Genomic DNA, 10,708 nt, shown 5'->3' with positions numbered 1-10,708 from the left:
GCTTGATAATATTTAACTGATTTAGATGTTAAAAAAAGCCTGCACAGTCATTTTATTTCTGATTTGTCTAGAAAAAACAACACTTTTGTGTTCTGCCTACATTTCATTAATTTTTCCCCATACCAGTGAATTTATAAAATATATTTTTTACCAGCTGCTCAATATTTTTGCGGGACTCTTTGACAAAAAAAGTATGGAAATCCATACTTCTAAGTCTTCTAAGTGAGTCTATTTATTTTTATTATTTAAGTGTAGTTACTTCACTTTTTTTTCTCTAAGATAGAGCAAGACTGATCTTAGAAAATGTGTCAAGATAAAACAGACATTTAAAAGGTTTTTTTGGTCATAACTCAATTTTGGACAAAATTGTAGTGACTGCAGGTTGACTTTGTAGGGCAGAATAGGAAATGGAAAGGCCATGGTCTCTGCTCTGTTCTCACTGTCATGTAGGCTTTCATTATGGTGAGGAGGGAGATTAGTTGTGGGTTGGGTATACAGTATGGTTAGCTTTAATAGCTTGTGTTTACTTACGCTACACTCCAGAAAATTAAACCTACACACACACACACACATTTGTCTATGAGAGAGCGCGTCAACCCCTCTTGAACCTGGCCGACGGGCTCTGAACGTTCTCCCACAGCAGCGCGTGTCACTGTTCCACAGACACACAGATGGACAGACGGAGCAGGAATAGATGAGTCACTCTGATGTACAGATCAGAATACTGGAAGATAGGCTGAGAGAGTGTTTTACAGAGACTTCATGTTGAATAACTTTTTCATGGATGAGCAGAAGGTTTAAATGGGTGAGTGATTTGACTTAGTGTCTCTCTTCTGTGCTGCTGACTTTTTCTGCTGACAGGCTGCTAGTTCTGCCTCTCTTCAGATATGTTCTTACGTGTGTGTGTGCGCGCTTTCTTGTCTCACAATTGGGAAGTATTGAGCAGCTCCACTCGAGCCATTCAGGGTTGATTGCCTTGCTCAAGGGCAATTCAGCTGCAGTTGTTAAGCAAGGGTGAAATGGTTCTCATTACTTCCTCCCAGACTGTTTCCGTTGTGTTGAAACCACAGTATTTATGAAGGAAAATTGATCAAAGATTTTTGCCACAATCTCCATTTTTACCATTTATCCTACTAAGTTGCATCTCCCCCGCAGGAGCTGGCATCAGTATTGACAATGGAACTATAGTGCGTATAAATGTACCCCATTCTCTGATTGTTTAGTAAATTAATGTGCGATTAATCTGAGCCCTTCAATAGCCTTTCATGGTCACCCTTAGCATGACGTAACTATGGAACTATGACTACTGAGTTACAGTCATGTCCGTTACACCTGAGCAAAATCTGTCTGCGGAGGAAGAGATGCCATTGCTAGTAAATGGACCTTTAGTCAAGATTTTTTTCCAACAGTTTTTTCTTTGGACTTTGGAAACAACTAGATCTAAGTTGCATTTTGTTTTGACATCTTCACCATCCCTCTTATTTAGGACCGGGGACACTTTCAGTACATTTTTAACTTAATACTATATGTTATTATTATATATTATAGTATATTTCAGTAGGGATGGGCAAAATAAACAACCTAAACACATTTCCTCAATAAGAAAAATTTAAATTTTGATATAGGTTACACCTCTGACAACATACTTAAAACCAATCACATCACTGTTAAAACTATTTTTATTTTAAATCAAACATACTTTATGGCTGTTCTTTAGGGACAGATTTCCCAAAATAGGCACAGCAGAGTTGGTAAACTAACTAAACACACCACATGCTATTGTTTTGTATAAAAGTCAATACATAAAGTGCTCTGACACAGGAAACTTTAAGTGTTGGCAAAAAGAGCTCAGTTACACCACTCTTAAACATAAAGCACCCTTGTGGACAAACAAGGTAACAAAACGATGGTGGCGGTTTTCCTACATAAAGCCCTGTTTAGCTACAAAGTGGATGAGACTAATTAAAATCTGACAGAGATGATGGAACACCATAACCTCACAACATACTGTTGTTACTGTTCTTAAGCACACCTATTCAGGGATCCAGTTCTCAGCATTATTAGAACCCATCATTATTAATTAACTCATTTATTCATTACACTTCTGTTATATACTGTAGTATACATATTTAGAAGTCTCATTTTCTATTTTCTATATATTGTTATATACTGTAGTATAATGTGCATATTTTTACACACTCTTATTTTTTTCTATTTTCTAAATATATTGTTGTTATATATTAGAAGATTAACTTTATTCATTCCAAATGGGGAAATTCTTTCTTTTTTCACTCAATGTTTACACACATTGGCCCAAAATACACTCTCTCACACACACTCTCTCTCTCGTCTTCTCTCTCTTTCTTCTCTCTCTTCTCTCTCTCTCTCTCTCTCTCTTCTCTCTCTCTAACACTGCTCTCTCTCACACACACACTCTCACGTCTCCACACCTCACACTCTTCACACTCCTCAACACACACTCACACACACACACACACACACACACACACACACACACAACACACACACACACACAGCTTATAGACATACAATGTGGGGAGGTGGTGGTGTGATGGGCTGCACAACTAATTTCCCCAGGGGGATGAATAAAGTATTTCTGATTCTGATTCTGAAAATCATCAGCCAATAAAGCATGCAGAGTGCAAGCGCACAATTGCAAACACAGATTTAGACGTGTCCACTGGAACAAGCAGTCTGGCACTTGGGTAAATATTCCTGCAACATTCCTAAATGCCATTTCCAGTTTTAAATTGGTGCCACTACACACAGTCAGAAAATGAAGGATTTTAACTGAACATCACTACCCCATTCCCATGGCTGTAAACATTTATACTGATAAGATGGAAGTTTTTTTCTTTATTTTTGTATATTTAGAATATGTTTTAGTGTTTAAGAGTTTCTCTTTTCTATTTTGTATTTATATCAATATTGACTGATAAGAAAAAATTATAGTGATAAAACCATTAGCGCGATATTTTATTCAGCCAAAGCTCTTCATTTATCACTGATGCATTGAACAGTTTGGTATATTTTTCAAAAAATAAAAAGCGAAAAAAAGCGAAAAAAAAGCCTACACTTCTTCTTCTTTCCTTGCTACTAACTCCTGCTCCTTCTTGCCTTCCCACTCAGCTGACGCTTCAGCCAGCCAATCAGGCCACTCGGCTGCTAACGCTAGGAAACGCTTCACCCTGCAGGGACTTTCCAACAGGAGGTCTCTTCCAGCAGGTAACCGCAATGCATCCAGTGCTCGCGTCTTCATCAAGAGCATCATCACTGGTGTCTTGTCGACATCATCGTCTGTCCTTTGTTCATCTGTTACTGCTGTCATCATCATCTTCATCATAATGATAATCATGATCATCCTGAGCGGCAGCTTGCATATACCTTGCCTCTGTCCTTCCTCCGTCTCCACCCTTTTCCTTCCTCAAGTGTTCTATACATTTCTGTGTTAGTGTACATTTCGTTGTCATCGGGTGGATCTCTCCACGCATTCCAGCGCCCGCGGGGTCCCAACATAATAAAGGCCACATCTTCCTCTACTCCCCTTTTCATCTGTTCACATCAGAATCGTCTGCATCTGCTCGAGGAAACTGTGATTTAGGAAAGAGAGGGACAGGGTACTGTTGAAGAGACAGAATTTAAAGACAGGGAAACTGCAGGAGATAAACAGATGGATGGAAAGAGAGAGTATCTGCCCAGCAGTGGTGACACCACATCAAGGCTAAATTCCACTGCACTAAATGTCACGCTCTAATATTCGAGGCCTCTTGACATTTGAAAGCGCATTAACATTTTTGGAGGGGGACAGTCTTGATTCCAGGTTCTGCTTTCCATGTCGCAGTAGCCACACACACTCCTAATGAGACGATGAGAAGTGAGGTGGAGTCAGTTGACTAGTCAAGCAAAGATGTCCAGAAAACCCACAGTATTCCAACATCCTCATGAGGAAAGCAAGTAAAAATGAAAAAAGGACCTGCAAATTCTCAAATAGTTGCCTTCATTTACCTTGAAGATACAGTAGGTCATTTTTATACAAACAATTTTTTGTCATATTTATACTTACTTACATACATACAATAATATACAATATCTTACTCACTATATCCTGACAGTAGTACATGAGACAGATAATCTGTAAAAAAAAAAAAAAAAAAAACAATCTGGTTCCTCTGGCTCCTCGTAGTCCTCCTAATGACATTTGGAAGAATCCACCAGGCCCTGAATGAAAACAGGCTGGTATGTGGATAATTTTCCAATCGTTTACCCGCTCAGAGCCCATCCAGCACCTTTTGGATGAACTACAATGCTGACTGAACCAGACCTGATCAGCCAACATCAGTTTTGGACTTTACTGATGCTGTTGAGGCTGAATGGGAGCAAATCCCTGCAGTCAGGTTCTATAATTATAGGAAATGTGGTATTAAAGGCTGATTTATGATGATTTCCTATATTTCTTAAAGAATTAATTCATGATGCTGTCATATATTGGTGTAGTTGTGCTATGACAGTCACTAACCTGAACATGTAGAACTGTACATTGTTTAAACTGAATCCTTATCCTAAACCCAAACTTTAAGGATGAACTCAACCATTGTAAAGATGACTGGCTTTATATTTGGTCCTCATACAGTAAATACTCACTATACTGTATATGCACACACTCCTAAGCTTTGCCTTGAGCGGCGATTGCGCCGTCTGCTGCATAAGATGAAAATTAATGCAGAGACGATGGCAGGTGTCTTACTGCTGAATGGACTCACACATTAATGGCTTCCTGTGCTTGGTTGCCGCGTGTGTCCGCTCAATAAGCCCAGTGTGTTAGATTACTGGAGGAAGGACTGAAATCCAGGCCCCCTCCATCCACTCCATCCTGTGACTACTCCGACATGAAAGCAGTGGCTTGGCTGTTTGTTTTTTACAGTGACACAGCATTCCAACAGAAGGAGGTGGAATTCAACCCGCAACTTTACAAGTTGTTTAACCACAGTCATTTACTTTGAAGTCACCAGGTGTGCATATCAATGGATGGAAAACTACCTTTAAAATAAGTGGAAGCTGTTCCCCAGTTGTGTTGCAGTGGTGTTGCGTCAGGTATAATGAGACCTCCATGCTGAAAAGTCACATTATTCACTTAGTTAGCCTCGTACTTTGTCCTGACTTTGCTGGTCTAATGTGTCTCCTCCTTTGACGTGAAAAGGATTGCATTTCCTTTTGATGGTGTTTATTTTTGAGTGTGAACGTTCATTCTTGACTCCGGAAACAGTTTGACGGACAAAAAAAAAAAAAATCTACTCAAAGTTTACTTACTTTTCTGGAGTTTCAATCTCATGTCTCATGGTCTTCCTCAACGGACGGATGCTTTGGGTTAACGATACAATCTTCCTCCCATATACGACCACCTAATCTCACCTGGCCTTAGCAAACTCCATCCACTGAGGAAGACCATGAGATGAGGAGAAAGCTCTGGTAAAACTAATAAACTCCTTTTTTTGTTTGTATTTTTGTTTTGTTTTTGTCCCATGATTTAATTTCCTGCTTCCTCTTTCCATTTGCTTAATCCGTTGTTATTTTTCATGGATTTTACTTGTAGGTCACCTTTAAAGCAATTTGCAACGTTTGATAACTGGTCAGTAGATAAACTGCTATTATTAACATTAAGTAATTATCATAAGTAAGTATCGCCTTTATAATTTTATTAATATGTCTGAAAATGAATAGCTTGTGTTTTGATGTGAAGTTGGAATCAAGAAGTGTGTTAAGAATGTTAACATCTTCCTTTCTTTTAATTACGCTGTTACCTACGCTGTTACCCTGGTTTGCATTCTGTGTAACTCCTTATCTCTCTTTCAAACCTCCTCTGCTTCTTAATTTCTTCTCCCTTTCCCTTCCCTTTTCTCCAATTTGCCCCTTCCTTTGCTCCTTTATGGTCTCTCTCCATATCCTTTCCTCTTTCACGACCCCTCTCCGGCTTTAGAGCCAGCTGCTAAGGAGGCACAGGTCCCCCGCCGCTTCTCCCTTACCTCCTCTCTCGCCTCCTCCTCCTCCTCCTCCTCATTCGCCACAAGACGCACAAAAGGTACCTGATTAGCTTTCCAAAGTCTTCTTGCCTCCACCTTTAGCTATTTCTGTATTTTATGTTCACATTCACACAGCAAACGAATGAAAGTGTACATACTGCTCACAGTAGAAGCCTAATAATCACACTGCATTGTTTGATAGGCTCAGCGGTGCAGTGTTTAATGAAAATATGGGTAAATTAAGACCTTTAGTCAGATGTAAAGATCGGCCAATATGAACAAAAAGTCCATTGCTGTTACCCTATAGTCCAATTTTATGATTTAATTTTTTTTCTTCTTGCTTTTCTTCTTGTTTCTCTGTCCATGCAGACCAGCAATGTCAGACTCTTTGTGTTTAAGGGCAAACTATCATACGCTCAACTCTACTATACTGCGACACACACCAAATCGAATGTGCAGCATATATTGCACAGTTTACAGTACACACTTGGGTTCAACAAGTTGACTGTAATGGGCTCCAAATAGAGTAACAGACACACTGTGCATCCTAACACGTAAACAAATCGATTATAGGAATGACATTTTTTCACCGTAAAATAAATCTATGACATTACAAAATTAAATTGAAGGTATTATAAAATTGTTTATTAAACTTTGTGCTTAGGGCTAAAATAAGTCTAAGTCTGCCCAAGCCAGACCTACAGCAGCAGTTTTGGGCCTAAACACAGCCCGAACCCCATTGTGTCAGGCTCTAATGTACATTAAGGTTTGTGCAGTATATCTCAGTAGGATGAATTCTAAAAATGTATAGATAATTTGTATTTGAGGTTAATTTTGAGGTAGAACAATGCAAGAACAACACCAAACGTCCACTTAGAAGTTGAGAGCACACTGTTTAGTTGGGTTTGCCCTTCACTACATGCCAGGTTATCGTTTTTCACCAAAACACTATTAGCAGCTCGAACACTCAAATTGAATCTGTCCTCAGAAAACGTGTGTATGTGTGTACATGTATAGTGTGGGGGGGGAAACATTTTTTTATTACCTTTTCCCCATTTACAGCTCTCTTGAAATTTATGAGATGCATAGAGAAAGTCAAGGCTTTGCTGAGAACGAAAACAATGTTAAAGGGGGAAAAAGCTGCAAATGAGTTGACATACATATTCTCTTTAAAAAGCGACAGTAAGGAAATAAGAATTTTGATAAGCTGACATTTGGAACGTAGGGTGACATTCAAAGTGGCAGTAGAAGTGCAATTTACTGCAGGAATACAGATGAGAAGTTAATTTTCAACCAGGCAGAGGCAAGGGAGGAATTAAAAACAGCAAAAGAGAGCTATTGAAGTTTTCCCTTGAACTATTTCCGCTCAGTTGCTTCTCGGCTTTTATTATATTTCCCTTTTCCTGAGCGCACTCGAGAGTGTTTCAATAACGTCTGACCGATGAGAGTGCTGCAGGTCACAAGTGCTCCATGGAGTCGGGAATGTAGCTGTAGCATTGTGGCCTCTGATTTGAATTCTCATCCACCTCATACATTAATATCAGGAAAAAATATTCATTCACTTGATTGGTACAATAGAAACTGTACGTAGGCTATATGATGTGTCCACTGGCCAAATGGCTGTTCAAATTCATTATATTGCCTTTAGGTTTTTCTGGCTGTTCAGTGACTTACTGGGACACTTGTTAATGTTATGCCTGTGCTTTCCCTCAACGTTGACCTACCACACTCACAGTACCTGTGCGCATGCATTTTTTCCTACACAGTGTAGGATTGTTTTCAACATTTCAGCTGCACTCACTCTCGGTTTCACTTCCAAATGAAGAGGTTTGGATCATTTGGCTAGCCTGTTGGCTTGTTTACAATCTACCTGATCCTAGATCTCAGCCCTTTGGTCAGTATAATGTTATCATAACTCATAAAACAGATGGCTAAACTAAAAAAGTTTGACCCAAGTTCTGAGGTAAATAACAAGAATGATCCTTTAGGCCCTCTTCAGACATGCACTGCACTTTGCAAATGTACTAGCATTTTAATATGATGGGTTTACATTTGAATAAGCCCTCCAGTTGTTTATCTGTAAAAGTCCTAAGAAGTAGAACCTAGTCATATATTTATTAAAATAATAAAAATAATATATTTAGAATTCAACTTTCATTCATGCATGTGAGACATGATTACGCCATGTCATTTTTCACTTTGTTTTGGCGCTCTCAAACTATATTAAGCAATCTAGGCAGCATAAATTCTATATACAACTGATGAGTATAGGGCTGCTAAGAGTTGTGAGAACTGGTGGTTCAACACTCATTCAACTGCAAAAATTTCTTTTAAATCAAAATGTTTAAATGAGCCTTTACTTTAACAGATGGATGTTACAGATTGTGTGTCTCAAAGAACTTTCAATATGTTGTCTAAAAGGATTTTGGTTTCTAATTCTGGTTACTTCTCCTGGCCAGGTCCCCTCTCTGCTAGCATAAAAAGCAAGAGACATGAGATAAAGAGTGATCCCACTCCATTTGGTTATGAAGGTACATAAAAATGCCAAGATATGTATGTAATGTACTAGTTTGGTTAATTAGGCACAGTTATTGTTTTTATTTGTCAATGACGTGTGTATGTTTGCATGTGTTTGTGTGCTTGTTCACTTGGTGTTTTTCTTGCCTGCTGTGTTGACTTGTGTCGTGATTTGTGATATGATGCTTAAATGCATATGTATAAAATGAAGATAAAATATCTTCGTAGTTTTGGTGTGGTGACGGGTTTGTCGGTTTTTAGGCCTGTTGATTTCTGCATGAGTTGGCACTAGATATACCGAATTTCATTTGATCTATCAGGATCTGCACGTTTTAAATTTTGGTTGTCGATGTTGAATGGTGGTCATAATGAAAAGGCTGGTATAAAGCATTTGGCTTCCCTCCAGATACTTTGCGTGGTGCTATGGCTGCAGTCAGGAAACGTCAGAGCATGACTAGCAACACTGCTACTGCTGCTGGCGGCATCTCAGCTGTCCCTAGATCCACTTCCCAACCAGGTAACCACAGACGAGGACTCACCTCCTACAGTCATTTGTGTGGTTGTTTTCTTGCTGGAATCGATTTCAGTTTTATGTGTTGATTGAGTTTGCGGGCTCTCTCTGGCTTTTATTTCATATTGTGGATTTTTCCAGAGTTTCTGATTGGTAACTTCATCTTCTTTCTGCAGCACCTTGATTTCTACCATCAGATTAGTCATAAAGAAATAGTTCTGAAACCTCAAGTTCTATCGCCTTTTACCAGCCATGTCTACCTTCCCGTCTTGCTATGAACTGCTCCTGTTTTGGTGGCTACTACGCTGGCAAGATATAAACAGGAATATTAGACCTAATTATTTCTTGACTGGTTAAAAGCCTCTGCTGCTGCTGACAACCTCTTGAATGGCTGCTCAGCCAATATATGATGCATCTTATTGTGGTTTTAGACCACTGTCTCCTGCACCCTTTTTTCACCCATTTACTCGTAATAGACGGAAGCGGGATCAGGAGGAAACTAATGTGGCTAGGACAGCACCCATTTGAAAAAATAATGCAAAATTTATAAATTTTTTACAAGACGTGGCGTAGACCCACTTGACAATCATTTGGCTTCAGGGTGGCTAGATAAACTTTTTTAAGGATGGTTAGACAGAACTTGATTCATTTTGGCATGAACTCTCTCTTCAAAGTCAGAAACACTCACATATAAAGTGTGTCTCTGTCATGCATTTCTGATCAATTGGCAATATTACAGACTGTTCTACATGCTTTCAAAGTCATTCTGTGTGACCTGGCTAGTTTAATTATTGCAAACAGTTTAATTATTGCAAACAGACTTGTCAAGCTTTTCATGTTGATGTAAGACAAACTACTTAACTGCATAGGAACATTGCTTTCCTGTCAGTGAAGCACCATCACCTGCCAAGTGGAATAGTATTACCCCCCTTGTTTACGAGTACATTTTGGTGGTTAATAATGTGTATTGATTGCACTCAGGCTGGGCCCAGCGGCGTCTTCCTTCCATGGACACAGACGATTTTGAGACAATACCCTCCAGCGCAGAGGAATCCTCCAACTCGTCAGAAGAGGAAGGCAGCAACAAAAACGTAGGTATACACTCAAGATTGCAGCTCACTTTGGCCAAATGTCGGAGAGTTTAACCCAAATATGATTGGAGCATTATTGGGCCCGGGTAAATCATTTTATTCATAATCAGTTCAGTCGCACTAAACATTGTCAAACCTTGGGCCAAGTGAAAGATGCAGCTCGGCCCATCCCATTCCGGTCCTTCTGGGTTGTGTCAGCTTCAGCCATAAATCATCACATTGTAAGATCACTCACCTTCCCTCGACAGCTCTCCACTCATCCCTCGTTTCCTCTACACTCATCCTTCACTTTCCCCTCTTTTCCACTAAATCCCCCTCTGATCCCTCTGACAGAGGACCCCTCCGTTGCTTAATTATTTCCCATGGACATGCGTCTCATTAGCGGCTGGCACTGAAGACTTGACATTTAAGAAACGAGGTAGAAGAGACAAAAGACTGGGAGGATTATAGCCACACAGGTCTGCTGGGTATGGCAGCCTTTCCAGATCCATTATAATCTGTGTGATGTACAGTGGAAAGCCACACATGCATCATACACACACACACACACA

At 39.6% G+C, this 10,708-nt stretch overlaps 1 protein-coding gene across 3 annotated transcripts in view; it reads left to right on the top strand.

Moving 5' to 3' along the window:
* mcf2l2 (MCF.2 cell line derived transforming sequence-like 2) overlaps nucleotides 1–10,708 on the top strand; it is a gene marked incomplete in the record, with an annotated part of 103,749 nt that overhangs the window by 76,884 nt on the left and 16,157 nt on the right. For 2 of the 3 annotated variants that reach the window (XM_035654036.1, XM_035654037.1), the window contains 1 exon segment: nucleotides 10,048–10,157. In XM_035654036.1, coding sequence (XP_035509929.1) covers nucleotides 10,048–10,157 — 110 coding nt within the window. 3 annotated transcript variants of the gene reach the window in all.

The sequence above is a fragment of the Morone saxatilis genome, unplaced genomic scaffold, assembly GCF_004916995.1.
Source record: "Morone saxatilis isolate NCDOM2014 unplaced genomic scaffold, NCSU_SB_2.0 Contig12, whole genome shotgun sequence".
Lineage (NCBI taxonomy): Eukaryota > Metazoa > Chordata > Actinopteri > Moronidae > Morone > Morone saxatilis.
Note: the sequence above shows the minus strand (reverse complement) of the source record. Positions and strands in the feature narration are given on the sequence as shown.